The 22,188-nt window shown below is 32.1% G+C and overlaps 2 protein-coding genes across 4 annotated transcripts in view; both read left to right on the forward strand.

The window, feature by feature from the left end:
* LOC107448691 (uncharacterized) overlaps window positions 1–22,188 on the forward strand; it is a 201,803-nt gene that overhangs the window by 76,004 nt on the left and 103,611 nt on the right. The window lies entirely within an intron of this gene.
* The window catches only part of jp (junctophilin), a 111,052-nt gene that overhangs the window by 40,934 nt on the left and 47,930 nt on the right, over window positions 1–22,188 (forward strand). For both annotated transcript variants that reach the window (XM_043044709.3, XM_043044710.3), the window contains exons 4-5: window positions 17,843–18,120; window positions 21,808–22,100. In XM_043044709.3, the coding sequence (XP_042900643.1) occupies window positions 17,843–18,120; window positions 21,808–22,100 (571 nt within the window). The remainder of the gene's footprint in view (window positions 1–17,842; window positions 18,121–21,807; window positions 22,101–22,188) is intronic.

The raw sequence follows: 22,188 nt of genomic DNA on the forward strand, positions 1-22,188 counted from the left end.
TATAATCAGATTAATTATAAGCGTTATTTTGATTGATTTATTCATAACCATCGTTGAACAGCCGACTCAATTTTTTGGGTTTTCGACTAGTAATGTTCAACTCCATAGATAATTGCATGAAATGATTGGGTAAGCACGCATTTTCATGCTATTGCACGTATATTAAAAGAATAATTTGAATTTACATGTTATTATAATCAGATTAATTATAAGCGTTATTTTGATTGATTTATTCATAACCGTCGTTGAACAGCCGACTCAATTTTTTGGGTTTTCGACTAGTAATGTTCAACTCCGTAGATATGCAATTTTGAACCCAATCCAGAAGACAAGGGAACTCTTGGGTCAAGTATTGGGATAAATTTGCCTTCTTGGAGAACTTCTTGATAGCTAACCCGCATTTGCGTTATTAGGAGAGAAAAGCCACGAAAACCTCCCACGGCTATCATGACAGTAACCCATGATCGGTCTACCACTGAGGATATTTTTGCATTAGCACTGTGGTCGGTGCGAGTCAGGTACAGAATTCGTATTGATTAGTCATTGCTGGAGTTCGAACCCGGGTTCACATCATTGGCGTTACTTAAAACAGTTTCTACTTCATAATTCCATAACTCTAGCCAAAAATTACTTTTCAATAGCACAATCGTAATTAAAAGAAAAATAAATCAGCCATATTTATTCAAAAATTCAGATGTACTTTTCCCCTCTTCTGTATTTTCAGTTTTCCTCCTTTGTGATTTTTCATTATTTCTAAATAAACCTTTTACATATTAAATTCATTCTGAATAGAGATATTTGAAAGGCTTCAAACAAATAATTAACTAGACTACTAGTAATAATTAACGAGAAAAATAGTTTGACTATAGATTCTCGGAAGCATAACTTCTGTTCACTAATTAACTATTCAGTTTACTATAAACTTAGTTTATAATTTTCTGCAAATCTATAAATTTAAGTTTCGAGTTACGATAACGTTAAAAGAGTGATCATTTTCATCTGTTGACTAGATATAAACTTTTATATCTAAGACAATATTTTGTTTGGCATAAATATTTTGTAATTATTATTTCTCCTAGATAAATGGAAATTATAAAATAATTGTTGGACTTGAGATATCAACCCTTTCCGGTGTAGTGTAGCCAGTCTGGCAACCCTAATTCTTGAAAAATTGCAAATCACTAGAATCGCATTGTAAAACTTATTTCTTTTAAATGTTTTGCAACCATTATTTTTTAAACAACTAGGTGCTAATGTCACTCTACTTAAAAAGACTTGCCTGACTAAAATTTTCAATTTAAGTTCGCAGTTCCAGAAAGGGTTATACCATCACCTCCTACATCAGAAAGTCTCCATACGGTATTTTATAAGTAGTCTGCGCAGACTATTTTAAAAGTGAGCGGGATGTGCGCATGAGCTCAAATTCAATTTTAAAAATAATTTAGAGAAATTTAACATGTATACTTGAGAATTGAATCTGTCGTGGTTGACAAGTAAATAAAACAAACCAATTATATTCGGAAATTAACCCTTTTTGCGCCGACTGTCACAAATACGTGCCAGCATTAAACCGTGTCAATCAGGGTAAAAATATAAAACTGGTAATCAAAGTATTTCTCTGGCAGTTTATTTGTGGGCGGAGTTATAATTGTTTGATTTATTTAATTCACCATTACTTTGTTCAAAATAAAACTATTTAGTTATACTTTGAATTAACATTGATTATATGTATGATTAAACTAACAATAATTAAAGTAAAAGCAAAGAAAGTCTATCAAATTAGCAACGACTACATTTAAGTTACTACCGTTTTTACCTACAGTTAAGTTATTACCGTTTTTTATTTAATTTCAACTTTATTTTGATTTTGTACGAATGCTTTTCTGAACCACCCGTCCCCAAGGGTTAAACAAATTTTCAGACATATGTTTGCTACCTTTTTCTTATTTTTACTAGATTTTTTATTCACTGGCTTTTTCTTGAATTAGTTAACCTTCGTAGTGGTACCTATAAAAAACTGTATGGAGGCGTTGGTATACTGCCGTGCAAGTGAACAGACATGAAAGAATTCGAGGCAAATTCTTGCTATTTCAACTCTCTCTTTTCAAAATATTTCAAATATGTTATACACCTACCTTGATACTACATTAATAATATTGTATGGGGAAAATTGCTAATCTTTTATACATAAACCGATTTTAACCGATTATACTTTTTAGCAACTTATTGCAATTTAGAAATCAACGTAACTCACACATATTTCACCTCTTAATGAATTGCGCATGCGCTGCAAGCAGTTGCAACGACGTGATAATATATTTTCTTTCTATTTTTCACCCTGTTCTGCACCGGCTCGCACCGACCATAGTGCTGATGTAAAATATCCTCACTGGTAGACGGATCATGGGTTAGAGTCCCCTTACAGTTAGGCTAATCTTGAGAGGTTTTCATGGTTTTCCTCTCTATGTTCGCAAATGCGGGTTAGCGGGTATGCTGTGTTCGTCCAACAAATTAATTAATCACTATGACAATCATGTATAAACTTAATGTGTTCGTATACGTTTAAATCTAAATTACCTTTTGTATTGTTTTCCTTCATATTGTGTTCATCCCACAAAAAATAATTGCGATCAGTATGACAACCACGTATAAACTTAATGTGGTCTTAAACGTTTAAATCTAGATATCCTTTTGTATTGCTTCCAAATGAGTACTTTACTATTTTCTGGAATGTATAAAAAATATTGACAGCGTGAAAACCATGATATTTACGTTTGGTACGTTATCTTGAACGATTTGTACGTGAGTACTGCTTCCTCATTACCTCTCATATAGGGAAGAGCTGATGTTCGATCTTAAGAAGGGGTTTGAAGACCACCCAGCTTCAGATCGATGAGTACCAGCTTGTCTGGGAAATAAAAGAGGCCTGTGCGCAATGATGACCACATTGCAACAATCCTACCGTTGGTCTCGAATTAACGGAGCCTTAAGCCTTTGAGAAATTATTAAAAATTAAGATGGTTCGAAAGCAAAAGGAATATATCTATCGTTATTTCAGTATTATTTTTTTTTTCTCTTTAAAATCCCTAAAACTTTCTAAGGTACTGGCTTCTAAATGATTTGAATCTCACTTCCGACAACCAGTTAAAACTCAAAATCGCTGATTCATCGAGACCGTAAATGTGAGGGACCGTAAAATAAGGGAACTTATAAGTATGAGATCATCTACGTAATAATTACGTATAGCTTATTTTTGTATACAATGTTAAGGGAGTGGTAACGTTTAAAAGATATCGATAAGAACCTCCAAACGTTTTTCCTAACGCTTTCGTTAGAACAGACTCTAGTTTTGTTCTTTTAGAAAACGAGCATGTCTTCGAAGGGCTGATAAAGACGAACAAGCCTTTGAATAAAAGTTTAAATATAGAGTCGGTAGAAATTCCTGTTCGCGGCGGCTTTCCTTTGTTGTCTTAGTTGAAGAGTAGGAAGAAGAAGAAAAAAATGACGAAGTGTCTATGAGATTATTTAGATTTAAAACTCAGAGTTTTAATCTTTATAAAATCTTAAAGGTCTGCACTTTTACTTTAACCTTTAGACGTCAATTTACTGATTGAACATTCGAAATAAGTAATAGGTTTACCGGAATATACTGTTCAAGAGGTTACAACCTTCATCTATCAAAATAAACCTCGCGATAAAATCAAGTTAACATGTCTTATATACTAGTGAATTGGTATTTAATATTTATAGTGGTAGTTACGCCACAAGGTAAATGTTTCCTGATGTGTAAATAAGTGGGTGAGCATTTTCTGTAAGCGCATTCTTTGCTAAAGGTACATAAATGAAGCATTTTATAGTGACATGAAAACTGCCTTCTTTTCTTTTTTTAAAAGGAAAAGAAAACAGTAATAGACGTTTGTGCTTTAACGAAGTGGATAATTTCTATTACTAGTTACTGTATATATATTTTTAAAAAAATCAAACTGAAACAGTAGAATTATTTGAAATTTTTATAAAGAAATTTATACTATTACATACCTGCCAACTCTTCCGGTTTTTCCCGGAAGATTTTTTTCTCATATTTAAAGTGCTAGCAAAATTCATGTAATTTCACTAAACTTTTTAAATTTTATTAATAATAAGGTATACTATAGCCTACGTCACAGATCGTGTTATTCCTACTAAATTTAACTAGTAAACAGCATTTTCTGCGAACCTGATTTCTAGCAACAAGTAAAAGCATCAAACGAAGTGTCTTGTTTATAAGTCGCTACTCGCCAGATTGGAATTGTATTAGTCTAGTTCCTTTGGAAATAATTTATATTGTTGTTTTACCGAAGTTTATGAATTTAGAAAGCATATTTAAAACTCAGTTTACTAATTAAACTAAAAGGTAAATGTTATTCCTAGTAAGTGGAAGTAGTTGTGTTTTTTTCATATTATACCCAATTATGAATGAGTTTGACCACCACTACATATAAATAATTACAACAAATATGTAAAAAGCACATTAATCCTCACACTAGCGAATTTTAACCTGGTTAAAATATAAATATCTTTTTGAGTAAAACCGTTTTTCGGTAATTGTTACCACTACCACTTGGAAAATCAATTCTGGAAAAGAATGAATGTTGGCAGGTTTGCCATTATTACCACCGTTGACACGAAATTCTCAATTTTGAAAAAATGCTAAAAAATTAACCAATATGCTTATCACTATTTATTTTGAACAAAAAGATTTTATGTGGGAATTATAATGAATTATAACATAACGAGGAATGATTTTTTTTTCTTCAAAATAAAGAAGATACCATATTTCTACAGACAACATTTTTTTAATCTAAATGTCGTAGTTTATGGCAGAAATTATTCACTTAGTTAAAGGACATGTGCACATCTTTTTAACTTCAAAATAAGGCAGGTATAATCTCTATCACAGCAGACCAGTAGATCTCAAATTTATTGTATATGAATTTTGTGTATATGAACTTATTCAGCTTCCTTATAATATGTTTTAAGCATTTTAAAAATAATATTCTTTTAAATAAAGAACTAAAATATGTAACTGTGTATTTAGAACATCTTGTCCAACAAAAATTTTCTTTCAAAATTTTACCGTTCAGGAAAGGGTGAAGAGCTCAACGCTTTCATACAGATATATTTTCTTCGCAAAATAATACATGGTTGTGGTAATAAATATATTAATTAATCGAATTATATTTCAGTAAGCATTTTCGCAGAATTATAAATGTATTATATGAATAAATATTAGCACCATACCGTTATTTATTTGCTTAAACTCGAACCGATCTACTTCGTGTTACCACTTTTTAAATTCTCTTACATCCGTAAGAATGCTGATCAAAAAGAAAGTTCGAAAACGCCAACACATTTTCAAACGAGCGAATCAAGAATTAAACTATACTCTGTTGCTAGTTAGGAAAAAACCATTCTCCCAATGGGAGTCTGTTTGCATCTAAGTGCACGCCAAATGGATACCAAGTTTCCAATGTGAACGTATATCAATATCGCCAACTTTTGAAACGACGTTGCACAGCCTCCTTTTTGCTTGGTTTCTTAATAATTATAATAACAGTTGTTGGCAACTGTAATCATTTTACAAGTAGTAAGAATTAATAAAAATGATATCGAAAAATCGTAGCAAATATAGGTCTTTCTGTTCGCATTTAAAGAAACTAATGAAAGAATAAAAAATATTGCTACTTGCAGACGATTTTCTTCTACAGCAAAACAAAAGTAAAATTCTTTATCTTGCATCTGATTTGTTAAGAGCATGTCAGCTTAAGATGCGTAATTTTTAATAGTCCAATCAAATCCAATGCTCTAGTAACGTCATATAGTTTTTCTTTTTTAAGAACGAATGTTCTCCTTTAAAGTCGAAATATTTCGCCTAGTTTAGGATTCCAGTTAGTCTACGAAACCATAACCTTTTTTTAATAATTCTATGATATATATCGTAAAAGATAACATGAATTAAATTTCTGCCTGACATGTTTAACTTTTTTAAAGCTTTTATATTGCTTTGTAAGCATATTTGTATAATTTAATATCGAAATAAAACGGAACTATATGCAGTTGTGAATAATTACTTAATCCTATACCGCAATGGTCTTTTCTTAACTTGCAACTGAGTATAACATGAATTTAAAGCGACACACTAATATAACTTTTTTATAAATAAAACATTTTGTTTATGAAGTCACAATCAATACCTCAGTTCCTTTTCGGACACTTTTTAGCAGTATCTTCATAACATACCTGCCAATCTAACAGAGACTCCGCCTACTTTCCAACAACATTGCATTGCATAAACAAGCAACAAATTCTGTTATCGATTACAGATTTTTGTTTACTTTTAGCTCTCGATACTGAAATCGTTGCTACTGGCTTTCCTTGCTTTGTGCTTTGTCCAGTAGAAGTGAATTTTGGAAAGAGTTAATGTACATCTTTTTAAAAGACAAATATAAATGGAATATCGCCTTTCATTATAAAACGCTTACTTATCTAATCTCTATTATTTGGAAACATATTTTAACGAGCATTAGTTTTAACAATTTGGTTTGTTTGTTTTCTTATCATTATAAAGGAGGGATGTCAATTTTCGGAAAATAAAAATTACTGGTATCTCTCTAATTACTGATTCTCCTTTTTGAATTTATTTCGTAGGAAAGTGAGCTATCCGTCACTACCCACTGCTTATAACAATTAAAACATGCATGAAGGTGTACACATTATATATATATATATATATATATATATATATATATATATATATATATATATATATATATATATATATATATATATATATATATATATATATATATATATTATAATTTGGAATAAATAGTGGCAATTTTGAACTCTTTACTCCTCTCTTAAAAAAAGTAAAATACTTTTACTGCCAATTTTTTTTGCCTTTTTCCCGAATTTACAATTTAGTTGTTGTGAAGATGAACTCGCTTTATGAATTTAGATATCAGTGTTTACTATACATTTAATTTTCTTTCAAACTTATTATATCTTGTGCACTGTAAAAAGTTCGGGATCAAATGACGGAAAAACGTGCCGGTACTTTTTAATGTAAAATCCAGTTTTACACAAACACGACACAGAACAAAAAGTCTGATACAAAGTAATTTTTACAGTAATAATTACCGCACTGACTCACTCTAATTAAATATTAACGTAAAAATAGCAGTATAGTGTTTTACGGTAAAAATAGATTTTAGGAATGATCAGTACTTTATACCGTAATTTTCTCCGGAATTTTTTACAGTGTATATCACTCTACATTAGAGTAGGGCAAACTCGTTAGAACCATGTCATACGAAAAGTATTGAATACTTTATAGATACGATAATATCACTGTATCATTATCTATAATGACAAATATCTAATACAAAATGTTGCGAGTACGATACTCAACCAATACAGTGATCGTTTCAGCTAACTGTGACCAGTTTTTGCCAAGTGTGATTTTTAACCTCATCGGGAAAACGAGTGTATTCGTACAGAATCAGGATAGCATATGACCTGCTAACTTCTATGCTTTTGGCGCAAAATTTTGTTTTTATATTTAAAGTGGCAGTAAATATATACTTTTTTTTTCAATAAACTTAATTTTTAAATGATTTTGATCACCACCATTCCTAAAAATATATAAGCATATATATCATAATATATAAGCATTACTATCATGGTTGTCAGCTTAAGCTTTTTGAAATACATCGTATTTTTTTGCTTAAAATTGAAACTTTGATTCCATTTTAATAACCACTGGGAAAAATCATAATGGAAGGGATTAAAAGTAGGCAGGTATGGGATAGTAAAAAATAAAAAACGGTAGCTTAAGTTTGAGCATAGCTAATTTGACAGACTTATTTTTGCTGTCACTTTAACACATCCAATCCTTGTGTGTTAAAAGTGTAACTATACAATTTTTAATTCGAACTAATAAGTAGTGGTTTAATTAAACAAAGAAAACTATTATTACCCCTCCCGCAAATAAACTGCTATTAAAAATAGTTTGACTATCAGTTATATCATTTTTACCCTGATTATCGATACCCTGAGAATGCATGTATGACTCGCCCGTCTCGAAGAGGTTAAAGCGCAGTTACTTTTTAAGTGGTAGTACAAATGTTTAGCAATTGGCATTTATTTTGCAGACACGCGATAGATCTATCTACAATAATGATATTATAATATGCAATAATACCTACTATCTATCTACAATAATAAAATAATAATATGCAATAATATCTACTATCTATCTACAATAATAAAATAATAACATGCAATAATACCTACTATCTATCTACAATAATAAAATAATAATATGCAATAATACCTACTATCTATCTACAATAATAAAATAATAATCTACAATAATAAAATATTAATTTGCTATAATATCCGCTATCTATCTTCAATAATGAATAATCATATTTGGATCTAAAGTCAAATCTCAGTCCTATACTTGCCAACTCTTCCGGATTTTCCGGAAGATTTTATTTTCATATTTAAAGTGGTAGTAAATATATACTATTTTTTCTTTTATAAACTTAATTTTTAAATGATTTTGATCATCACTATTCTTACAAAAATTAAGCACATATATTAATTTGCGTTACTATCATGGTTGTCAACTTAAGTTTTCCCAAATACAACGTATTTGTTTGCTTAAAATTGAAGTTTTAATTTCATTTTAATACCACTGGGAAAAATGATAATGGAAGGGATTTAAAGTTGGCAGGTATGCAGTCCTTTATAAAAGCTAAAGTGGTGGCTGTGAGAACTATTTGGTTCAGGGATTCCCTAAAGATGTTCTGCCCGATAATTAGAACTTATTTTAATCAGTTATGATATTTGAAATCCGTAATAATATTTGATCAATAAACAATTATTTATTTAATATTTTGGTTATTTTTTTGAAAAATTATTTTAGTAAAGTGACTCTGGGAAGAAAACAGCAAAATCTTTATCTAATTATTCTATAAACAATACAATGAGTAAATTACGAAAAATATAACCATTAAAAAAATCATTGGTATTTCCATATTTCCAACAACAAAAAAATCATCAATAAAAAAATATGTTTTCCTGATAATCATAATCGTTCTTATTCGCTAAGTTCTTTGCTAAGTTCACTAAGTTCTTTTTCGCTTTCATTTCAACAAAAGCCATTATTCAGTTTGTTTTATTCATATCCACTTGGGCTTAAACGAATAAAACTAATTCAGAATAGGACAAATCGATCTCCAGTCCTCCAATTATCTTACGTGAAATCTAATTTTAAAAATATTATTGATGAAATCGCGGAAAAATGTATTTCTTCAGATTATATATTTTCAAAATAATTAGTAGTTCATTCAAAATAGCTAGTATTACATTTGGTTTACATATTCACAATCGGTCTACATATTAGTAATTTTGGTATGTAAACATTTGGTTTACATACCAAATGTATACATGCTATGCATGTACAACATGCATAGCATGTATAACATGCATGGTATCATATTTATGTTCGGTATTATATGATGCTTATTACAATATGCATAGCACTATATATGGAAAAAGTTTACATTTTATACCATACATAAAATACAAAATTAGTTCATGACTTTTTAAAAGGAATCCAATCCCCTTTATTATACGTTCTAAAGCTCTACTACAAATAAAGTGGGTTGCATAGTTTATTGGTGAAACCCGGTAGTAAATATTCTCTATTATGAAAATTCAATTCTGAAACAGAAAACATGCAGCTTTCTGCCTATTTTTAAAGTATCGTGCATTGCTTGCATAACATGCGTGATATCATATCTATGTTCGGTATTGTATGATGCTTAATGCATTTATAATATGCATAGCACAATATATGGTAAAAATAATTAGTTAAGACACTTTTAAAATTCCTCCAATCACTTTATTATGTATTCCTAATAAAGCTCTACTGCAGATAAAGTGGGTTGCATAGTTAATTGGTGAAATCGGCAGTAAATATTCTCCCGTGTCATCAAATTCATTTTTGAAATAGAAAACATGCATCTTTCTGTCGATTTTTAAAGTATCGTGCATTGCTTGCATAACATGCGTGATATCATATCTGTGTTCGGCATTGTATGATGCTTAATGCATTTATAATATGCATAGCACAATATATGGCAAAAATAATTAGTTAAGACACTTTGAAAATTGCACCAATCACTTTATGTGTTTTTAATAAAGCTCTACTGCAGATAAAGTGGGTTGCATAGTTAATGGGTGAAATCGGCAGTAAATATTTTCCCGTGTCATCAAAACTCAATTCTGAAGCAGAAAACATTTATCTTTCTACCTATTTTTAAAGTATCATGCATTGCATGTATAAAATGCATAATATCATATCTATGTTCGGTATTGTATGATGCTTAATGCATTTACAATACGCATAGCACAATATATGAAAAATATAATTAGTTAATGACACTGTAAAATGGCTTCAATCACTTTGTGTTCCAAATAAAGCTCTACTACAGATGAAGTGGGTTGCATTGCTAATTGGTGAAACATGGCAGTAAATATTCTCCCGTGTCATCAAACTCAATTCTGAGACAGAAAACGTGCATGATCTCATCTGCCTATCTTTCGAAGTTTTCCTTCTGGTTACAGGTGCACGTTTCACTTCGGAAGCAAATTAAAAATAGCAAACGCTGGAGCTGAGAGACTGGAAAAGAAAACAAAAATCAGAGACCTCTTTTTGGCAAGGTTACCAAGGACAAGGGATGCCTTAGCTTTTAAGAAACCCTCCTGCTCGTTCTCCATCATCTACTTGGTCTCAGAAGATGCCATTGGGTCTGAGATGGCATTTATTTGGGTCATTAGTAGCATATCAAAAATAGTTTTCTTTTTCTTCCGTAACACACATTCTGCAACAATGCATTTTTTTACATTAGATACATTTTCTATTTTACAAAAGTCTCTGCCTAAATTTTCATTAGATTCGACAATTTAAATCTGTGGTCTTCAAATTCAGGCTTAAGGGCTAAAAGCAACCCTACAGTATCGTTAATGCGACCTTTAGTAGTAGGTTTAAAATACAAAGAAATATTATCTTCTGCAGTTCATTCTGATTATATTTTAAATTTAGAAAGAGTGAAAATTTATAAAAATATTTTACAAAAGTCTCTGCCTAAATTTTCATTAGATTCGACAATTTAAATCTGTGGTCTTCAAATTCAGGCTTTAGGGCTAAAAGCAACCCACCAGCATCATTAATGCGACCCTTAGTAGTAGGTTTAAAATACAAAGAAATATTATCTTCTGCAGTTCATTCTGATTATATTTTAAATTTAGAAAGAGTGAAAAAATTTTAAAAAATGGTAATTAGTAAAAGCAGAGACGCGGTGGCTCAGGGGATAGAGCGTTCTCCTTTCAATGAGGTGAACCGGGATCAAATCACAGCGATGGCTGGTCGATACGAATTCCGTATCCGGCGTGCACCGACCACAGTGCTGACGTAAAATATCCTCAATTGTAGGCGGGTCATGAGATCATGAGTCCCCTTGCCGTCAGGTTAACCGTGGGAGGCTCTCGTAATCTTCCTCTCCATGTAACGCAAATGCGGGTTAGTTCCATCAAAAAGTCCTCCACGAAGGTAAAATTTCTCTCAATACTTAATCCAGAAGTTCCCTTGTCTTTTGGATTCGGTTCAAAGTTACAAGGCTACGGAGTTGAACACTAGTAGTCGTAAACCTAAAATTGGGTCGGCAGTTCAACAACGGTTGTAAAATAAAATAAAATAATGCATCGATAATAAAGATTGTATGCAAGCAAGCATTCAATTTTTAAAATTATTTGAATGTTATTAAAAATAACCTAATATTTATATTAATAAAAATGAGAGTCTTATTTTCTGAAAATTTTGGTATATTGCTTAGTTATTATATAGTTAGTTAGAGCTATATAATAACTAAGTTATTGGGTATATTATTTGGTTAGTTATTTGGTATATAGTTAGTTAGAACATTAGTAGTCGTAAACCTAAAATTGGGTCGGCTGTTCAACAACGGTTATAAAATAAATTTGAAATAAAATTAGTGGAAGCACAAGAAATGACTTGTAGTATTTTAATTGAATAAATAAATTGTGAAATGTGCCCGAAAAATTTCAATCAATGTACTATTACGCCATAAATACCTCACCAAGTTTACCACGGGTGTTCAAACTTTCATAAAATGTGGTAACAAAAATTAAACAAACATTATTGCTTTAATGCATTTGTGCTCAATACTGCATGTTCTCAGCAAGATCTTTCAAGTATTAACTTAAAACGTTCACGTCGGGAAAAGTGAAAATACTGGTAGAAGAACTATTTCTATATTAGATAATATTCGGGAGGAGTTGATCTATTCTCAACAATAACAATTCGCTGTAAATAAATTTATGAGGGCGAAGAAGCAATTCAATATAAAAATTGCATCCGTTAAAAACAATTGGTAGTTATTGATTTTTATTATTCCCGGAAAAAAACTAAAAAATGAAATTTATTCATACTAGTTTTTACTCCGGTGCGCTGCCAAGATGAGAAAATCTAGCGTGGCCCACCGGTGGGTCACCCCGGCGTGAACGTGTTAAATTTACAGTCACTATAAAGGCTTTTTAAGGTACTTCGTGACTCGTGACTCGTGACCCTGCACTCACCGTGGCTATTATTACCCGCGGTAAAAGGGAAAAAAACTGCTAAAATCATATGCATGTTGCATATTGGCATGATTTTCCTATGTCAGAAGGTTGTTTTATGAGGACATAGAAAATAAATCAGAGGGAGAATTATGAAACTTCGAACATTTAGAGATAATATTAAACAAACTTCATTCATTTACATGAATATTAACATTGAAACCCCTAACAACTTTAATTTTATAAATGAAAGCAGCTGACTGTATAATCATGCTAACATTTTGGGACTTGAATGAATTTCATCAAAAAGAAAAATGAAATAGCTAACTTTAAAATGCAATAACTCCAAAACTAATTTAAAGTTTAAAGAAAGGCTAAAATAGTTGAAGTTTCCAGGTATAGAGTACATATCTGATACAAATTACAACTCTCACAGCGACTAGTTTTTGCCGCGAATCAAAAAAAAAAAAATTCTGAAAAAGCCGCAAATTTACAATTTAATTAGCTATTCAAAAATTAATTTAAAATTTAAATGAAGTTAGATGTGCTGCTTATCTCCAGATATAAGTTAAGCTGTAAAGACTGTGTTGCTGCAAAAAATCATAATTAATGACAATAATCATAATCCTCTAATAGTTTTCGCTTAACAAAATCATACAGGGCAAAAAAATTAATGTAAAGAAATCTTTTTAACTTAATGTATGATTCGTTTTATCGTAAAGTTGATTTCAAGTTATTTGACACACCTTCATTCATATAAAACGCCACTTTGTTCGTGTTCTGGTGTGATGAGACTAGCAAACGCAGCAAAACCTCTGGAAACTTAAGGAAACCAAGCTAATATAACTCAGAAGGTGCATTTCTTGTTTTTCAGTGGCGCCATCTATATCCAATTATACTAACCACATACATTATACTAAACACAACAATAATTCAACCACATACACTCGTCACAGCCCGTTTTACAGGGTGGACACTTTTTCTCATCCACAAATCGTAATTTTGACTTGAACCAGAGAATGATCAATCCCCAATTTAGTACCCCAGAGGTATTTTCATCTTATTTTATAACCGTCGTTGAACAGCCGACCCAATTTTTGGGTTTACGACTACTAATGTTCGACTCAGTAGCCTTGTAATTTTGAACCCAATCCAGAAGACAAGGGAACTCATGGATCAAGTATTGTTTCGTATGGTAATTTAAAGGACATTGTGATCTCGACAGATTTAACGTGCACCTAGTCACCATTTAATACGTGGGGTTTCTTCGGCCGTGGGATTCGAAGTCCCGTTCTCACGAACACGAGTCCACCGCCCTATCAACCAGGCTATTCCAGACACACTAGACTTAATGCAAAAGTGCTATTACTAATTAACGTACATAACCATTATAACCAGTAATAGTCGTAACTACACTTTGTGCATAGGCATTATTACGGCTATATTACTTTGACTTTTTTATATATCTGTACAATTTATTCGTATGTAGTGGAGGATAAAATTCTTTTAATTCTAACTTTTTTTAAAAATACTGATATATTACCTTTTCTATTACTAGAGAAAATATTTCCTGCTACTTCCTAAATTCTGTTGGAGGGTTATGTACATGTAAAAGAGGAGGGTGCATTTACAATGTTCCCAAAACTAAAACCGTTTTTCTTTCGAATAAAATTTATCGCAAGCGATTATCGATGAAGTAAGCAGTGTCTCAAATTTATTACGCCAAAAGCTTATAATAACAATACACTTTCAAAAGACATAATATCGATTTGCCATAGCCCATCTGTTGTTTATTCTACGAACGGTCAATAAAGTTAATAAAAAAGAAAGCATGTGTCCATTGATTATTTTTAATGTGTATCTCGTAATGATAGCATTTGGTTGAACAACTTTGTTTTGTCAAGAAGTGATTAACATTAAACGATTAAACGGTTAAAATAAATATTTTAACAAAGAACGTTGATGTTAGTCCTTTAACCATGATGTTCTAGGATAGCCCATTTTGTGCAGAGGGGGACTTTTTTTCATCGCTCTGAAATATCTTTATGGGATAAAAAGTGGTAATACAATTGTGGACATTAATAGTTTAATCAAAGTGGATTATAATGAAACACAAAAGCATAATTTTAAAACCGCGTGAAGATATATAAACCCATTGACCTTTTCGGTACTGGCGAGTCATAAATGCATACCTGCCAACATTCACTCTTTTCGAAAATGAATTTTCCAAGTGGTAGTAAAACAATTACCGAAAAACTATCTTCCTCAAAATATATATTTATATTTTAAAAGGTTGAAATTGGCTATTATGTTGGTTATTAGGTAGAAATTGGCTCTCGTTATGACTAATATGCTTTAATATATTTGTTGTAATCATTTATATGTAGTGGTGGTCAAACTAATTTATAATTATTATAATAATTCAAAAAGTTTAGCGGAATAACATGAATTTCGCTGCCACTTTAAATAAGGAAATAAAATCTTCCGGGAAAAGCGAAAGAGTTGGCAGCTATGTAAATGTATTCGTACGGATTCGGAATCAGGATAGTAAAAAATAAAAAGTGGTAACTTAAGTTAAGACACAGCTAATTTGACAAACTTATTTTTGCTTTCACTTTAAATCTAGCACATCCAATCCTTGTGTGTTAAAAGTGTAACTGTTCAATTTTTAATTTGAACTAAGTAGTGGTGAATTAAATAAAGCAAAGTACTATTACCCAGGCCACAAATAAATTGCTATAAAAATAGTTTGGCTACCAGTTTTATCTTTTTTACCCTGATTATCGACACCCTGAAAATGCATATATGACTCGCCCGTCACGAAGAAATTAATACCTAGTCTCAAAAGTGTTCTAAATATGAAAAACATATGATGAAAAAGTGATAAGTACGGATATTTGCAAATCCACCAACGCAAAAGGAAATGACACCTAAACTAGAATAATAATACGAACTTAATTAATTTTAACAGTCATAATTAGAGCCCGGATTTTGATGACCTAAAAAATCTCAATTAATGCCCTTAAAAAGTGCAAAAAATTCCCTTAAAAGTGCAAAAAATGCCATTAAAATGCGAAAATTGAGCTAAAAATGCCTTATGACATGACTTAAATAGAAGTAAAAATATTGAACTAAAACAATGTTTTACTCTTCAAAATTATTATGAGTCGTTTCAAAAAATATAAAGCAATGCAATACTTGTTCTACGTTCATTAAAGTTCGACAAATATGTTTTATATCCAAAAATAACCAAAAAAGGAAAACATATTGACTCCAAAACATTTTCATTTTGTATAGAAACTTAAATGAATATAACAACTTCCATCTCATAATATTACTAAATATCAGAATTACAGTGGATTATTAAATTTTTTTTTTAATATTTTGAAATGTAAACGAGTGTCTCTTGTCTGAAAGCAAATTTTTATACCAGGAGAAGCTTCTATCAACGTCTACTGATGTTATTGGTGCGTACTTGAAAAGGACGGTCACACTTACTGACAATTCTTCTTCAATTTGAAAAGACGTTGCTTCACCTGTTAATATCCTAGAAATTTTCATCATTGTTTGGAAGCCAGTGTAATAATAAAAAATTATAATAAAAATTAGAAAAATTTAACAAAAAATTTAAAAAATGCTTTAAAATTTTAAAGAAAATGCTCTATAAATCTCAAAAAATGCTCTAAGGGACAAAGAATGTCCAAAAATGCAAAAAATGCAAAAAAAAAATGCAAATGTCATCAAAATCCGGGCCTTATTCATAATACTTAAGAAGATAGGCTTTCCCTTAACCCCTTGGGGACGGGTGATTCAGAAAAGCATTCGTACAAAATCAGAATCAAGTTGTAATTAAATAAAAAACGGTAAATTAAATGTAGTCGTTTCAAATTTGACAGACTTACTTTGCTTTTACTTTAATTATTGTTAGCTTAATCATATATATAATCAATGTTAATTCAAAGTATAACTAAATAGTTTTATTTTGAACAAAGTAATGGTGAATTAAATAAATCAATTAATTATAACTCCGCCCTCAAATAAACTGCTAAAGAAATACTTTGATTACCAGTTTGATATTTTTACCCTGATTGATACGGTTTTATGCTGTCACGTATTTGTGACAGTCGGCGAGAAAGGGTTAAAGCTACTTAATAATATATTTTTACGCTATTGCTTTAAAAGTATTATGTTTATTAATAAATTAAAAACTTGAACGGAAAAGAATTTTGAAACTATCAAAAAACTCTTAGATCATAGCAACACTGTAACTTCTTGCAGTATTGCAACTGATCCGTAAAAGTTAAAAAAAACTGATAGTTGTAACATTTCATTCTTTCTTTATTTTTGGATAAATTGATTCATCCTTTTACAATCCGAGCGATTGAAAAAAAAGCTATGTTTAAATCAATATAATATTTAATTTGGTAATAAGCTTACTTCCTATTTTTCTTTTTTTTTCGGAAGAGAAGATTTTTTGTGACCAGTGAGTTGTCACACCTGCTTATAAGCAGATGCAATAAAAGTATATATATTACTTATTAATAAGTAATTATAGTTGAGTATATTTCTTGCGGTGAAAAAATTAGCATAAAATATTTTTTATTACCAGTTTTTTTTTTATCTGTTCGGGTTAAATAGCAACCCTAATACATCCGGTATTTTTTCACTAAATCATTTCCAATTGTTAACTCAGTATTTCAGTTACTTTCGATGACATTAACCGGTTAACGCCATAACGTCATATATTTAGGACAGTTCCTTTTTTCAAAGACATTCATTGGGATGGGAAACTTTTTTACAGAATTTTCATTTATCTGGGTGAATTAAAAGATTCTCAGATACCACAATGATTTAGTTATTTCTGAATAGATCTAGAATTAAAAGGAGCAAGTACTTTTTGATCTATCAAAGGCTTTTTGAATGTCCTAACAGTGGAAAAACCAATTAATTTCGATAATATATTATACCACCTTTTCCATAAAACCACTTCTTGTATCATTTCAATATATAAAGTCGGGACAAAACGGGTTAAGTCCTATAAAGCTATAAAAATTCTTACGTGAACTCACACACTATTTGACTTAATTCTGTAGTCTAAGTTTCGTTCTGAAATTTTATTCTTATTAATAATATTCGATTTGATTTGCTTCTTCAGGTACTTTCCAGGGTCAGTGGATGCGAGGCATGCGTCACGGTTACGGAGTGCGGACAAGTGCGAACTTCGGACTGGCCTCCCACTACCGTCCGAAGAGTGTCCGTGGGTCCCTGCAGTCGATCCCAGCGAGCGAACAAGCGGATCCCGCCAGCGATCGAGATCGAAAAATCGACGACTTCCGGGGAGGATTTGTTCTCAAATCCCGGAGTGACGAACCACCTGCCCGAAGACGATCCCTCGTAGAGAAGTCCACCAATCTCAAGAAGTCCATCTTGCAGGTAACGCTACAAGCGTGATATTTTTAACTATCCATATGCCCTCCAACATATATAGTTTATCTATGGTAAGAACTCTCCCCGCCATAAAGTCTGAGGCCGTCTGCTGCTGTGGAAACAAGAATAGTGCATTTCAGAAAGGGTAGTTACTCTGCACTCTAAAGCTAACATAATAGACTGGAGAAAAATATTACCTTTCTATCGCAGACCCAAGCCAAACTTGTCCTAAACAGTGACCCCACACCCCTACTTGAAATAGTTATACCTAAGTTGTCATAGTCACCGCTACTGGTTCAGATGAAAGACTTGGTGAATTCTTACTTTACACAAACTATACTCTTTTTGCGAAATATTCTTCCCTGTGAGTATACGCTAGAGCCTGTGGTGGTCAATCCCCCTATCTACTTATGTAAGGCCATGCTGAAATTGGGGACCGATAATTCTCCAAACGTCAGATTTGTACTGACTCATCCGAATTTAGGATAAATTTTAGTGACTTATTCTTGCCAGAAAAATGTCTGCTTCTAGGAGTTTGTACAGGGCGTGATAGATGAGTTACATTGTTTTTTAGGTTGTATTCTAACGACAAAGCTGCTGCTTTGAACGCTGGTTATAGTATGAAGTAAAATGCTGGATAATAAACAAGGGACACAACTTTCCCGAAATAGCAGTGGACGTTCATTTCCTATTTATAAAAAAGAAGAAAGAAGAACGCTCCATTTTTTTCGAAACAATAGAAAAACTCCTGCCATGAAGAATTTGTAAAGATATTTTGATTAAATGAATTGTTGCTGTAACTACGAGTTAAGAGATATATTTTTATTCCTTTAAGTTTTTTCCTCCCAAAACCGTGGCAGTGACATGGTTTTTAGGAGTAACTACCAGTGACATGGTTTTTAGGAGTAATGAAGAATTAAACTTAATCTTCGTAAATGGCAAACCTGCCAACTTCGGCTTTTAACCGGAGACTCTCCTTAAATATTTAAAGTTGTAGTTCATTTTATATTTTAGTATTTGAGTTAAAATGATTTTGACTACCACGACATTTAAACAATTCAAAGATATCCTGATATTATGAAATTTTTATGTGCTGACAAAATTCTGAACACACTTACTTGTTTTTTCACTACAAGTATAAGTATTGCAGGGTGTCATGGACCATTAAAAATGTAAGAAGTAGTTTAGACTTAATTCATTTTTATTTATTTAAATTATTTAATTATTCAATGAAAGCTATCATCATGACTTACATTTCAAATTATTCATATTTCAAACGGAAACATTCTAGCATTCTCTTTCAACAGCAAACTGGCATCTGCTAGAAAAATTTGCTTATTTTAATAGATTTTTTCTATTTATTAGTTATTAGATTATTTAATAGATTTTTACTATTCTTTACATTTTTAGTCACACACGACATCCCTGGTTTTGCAGTAAGATAGAATTTCAGAGCTGGCAACTCTGAAATGGTAATTCAGATAAATTCTGCTGTAACTTTGCTGGTTAAAAGCTAATTTAAACTTGCATTATAAGCTCACCAGACAAAAAATTTGTCACCCTTAGAGAAATCATGAAAAAGATCATTTAATAACGTGTAACGCCGTCTTTAGATTTGATGACCGCCTGGATTCGGTTAGGAAGTGAGCCCACAAGGTTTTGCAAGTACGACGAATCCAGTTTAAGCCCCGTTGAGGATTTGATCGCGCAAATTCACCAAATTGTGAGAATGCTGATTTTGGCGTTTTACCCGTTATTCCAACATGTCGCACAAATTTTCAATGGGGTTCAAGTCAGGTGATTTTGCTGGCCAGTCGAGATGTAATTGAGTGTCTGAGTGTTCATAAAACCAGTCCTTCCCCATGAACTTTGCTGTTGTCATCTTGAAAAATAGGGGTATCAACAACACACTTTACATGAAGAGGGTGACTGAAGGGCAACTCCTAATTGTCCAGAACTTTCAAATAAATATGTTGGATCATGTTAGTGGCCCCCTCAGTTAGGAGCCCAATCCATAATAAGAAAAACACCCCCAAGTCATGTCAGACCCACCTCCGGCTTGAACCTATGATTGCACACAGTCAGGATGAAATGCTTCATCTGGTCTGCGTTGCACTTGCAGACGTGCTTCTTTTGAATAAATGCAAAAACGTGATTCTTCAGACCATATTACATTCTGCCAGTCAGCAACTGCCCATGTTCGGTGACTTCTAGCCCACTGAAGTCGCGCAGCTTTACGTGCGAGTGCGAGCAATGACCTCTTACGAGATGTTCGACTCCATATGTTCATTGCATGCAGCTCCATTCGCAATTTTTTCTCACTAAAAGACTGGGATGGATCTTAATTTAGTAACTGAAGTAATTCCTGTCTAGTTTGGAAGCGATTTTGATTGAAAAGTCGTGAAACGCGTCTCCGGTCACTTTCATGCAGGATCTTTTTCCGACCACAATTCTGACGGCGTCTTTCGTGACCACGTATATTACACCACTGCTTGTAGACACGTTGAACAGTCAGCTTTGAAACCCCCATATGACCATTGGCACGGCCAAACACAATTGCCCCTTTTTACCACTCTATCACATCTTTACTCTTACCCATATTTACACACAATTTCCGCTTCAAACAAAAATATCTCACTGATAGCTACTTGTCTTTGATCAGGTTGAAGCAGTGTGCATGCAGTTGAGCATGTCACTTGACCACTGCGTCATCTAACGAAGCCTAAGGATTCATCGGTGCTTGCGCACTAGGGTGACTAATTTTTTGTCCAGTGAGCTCATATCACCCAATGTATTTTTTTACGAAACTGTTTTTTCTTACTATTTAATTTAAGTAATATATGCGCGTTAATTTAATTTAAAAAATTATTTCATCAAAAACAACTGTCACGAAACCGCTTCTCGCACTATTAAATGTAGTTTCCTTTTAAAAAGGACGGTTCATTTTAATAAAAAGAATGAAATAGTTGAGTAGCAGTTTCATTAATAGGATTTATTTCATAGAACAAATTTAGTTCTGTATACAATAATATATTTCAAAAATAAATACTTATATCAATTCTGAATCAGCACACGTTGATGTTTTAAAAATTAAATGGTTTTTAATAGGAAGCAAGTTTTGCCACCTTTCTACGTTTTTTCGAAAACTTTTTGTTTTAATATAAAATTGTATTGTAAATTTGATTTAAAATTTCATTTAATTCAAGAATCATTTTAAATATTTATATTGTTGGCAACTATGATTCTTTGTAATGATATTAGTACATAGCCCTTAATTCTTATGTGCCTTCTTTTCATAAAAGCACTCTTTAAAAGCACTACAAAATATTTAGCAATCCAGAATAGGTTAAGTGCAAACGAAAATTAAACATTTATGTTCACCTTAACTGTTATTATGTTACCACTTTAAATATCTCCAGAGTTGGCAACTATGATTCATTGTGATAATATTTGTACACATTCTTCTATTCTTTTTTATGCCTCTTTTAATAAAGTCATTTTTTATAACACTAATAAATGCCTTTTTGCTTCAACAGTCCGGGATGGGTTAAAAGCAAACGAAAATAAAACACTTCTGTTTATCTTAACTGTTATTTTGCTGCCACTTGAATTATCTCCTGCAACAGTATGATTTAAGAGTCATACTTGTGATTGCAAGTATGATTCTTAATAAGAATATTTGTTCATTCTCAGGGCCTCAAGATCAAGAAGCAGAGAAGTACAGAGGACATCGACCGCCGGGGAGTGAGCTCGATCCGGAGCTCGGGTTCTAATCTGAGTTCTGCGAGCTCTGAGTCGAGTCACTCGGGGGTGGCCCACAGCCAAGGTGGGTCCATCCATACGGACAGCAACGTGAGCTTCGTGAGTCAGGATGAACTTTGCGATACGGCCGTCACTGAGACATACTTGGGGGAGTGGAAAAACGACAGGAGATGCGGTTTCGGAATTGCAGAACGATCCGATGGATTGAAATACGAAGGAGAGTGGTAAGTCTCCATTTTTTTTTTTTTAGCCATTAGAACAAAAAGTGGATAAAATCCGAGAATAGCCCACCCCTTGGCGACTTTTTGAAAT

Source organism: Parasteatoda tepidariorum, chromosome 9 (assembly GCF_982258835.1).
Source record: "Parasteatoda tepidariorum strain Cologne lab strain chromosome 9, Ptep-v5.0, whole genome shotgun sequence".
Lineage (NCBI taxonomy): Eukaryota > Metazoa > Arthropoda > Arachnida > Araneae > Theridiidae > Parasteatoda > Parasteatoda tepidariorum.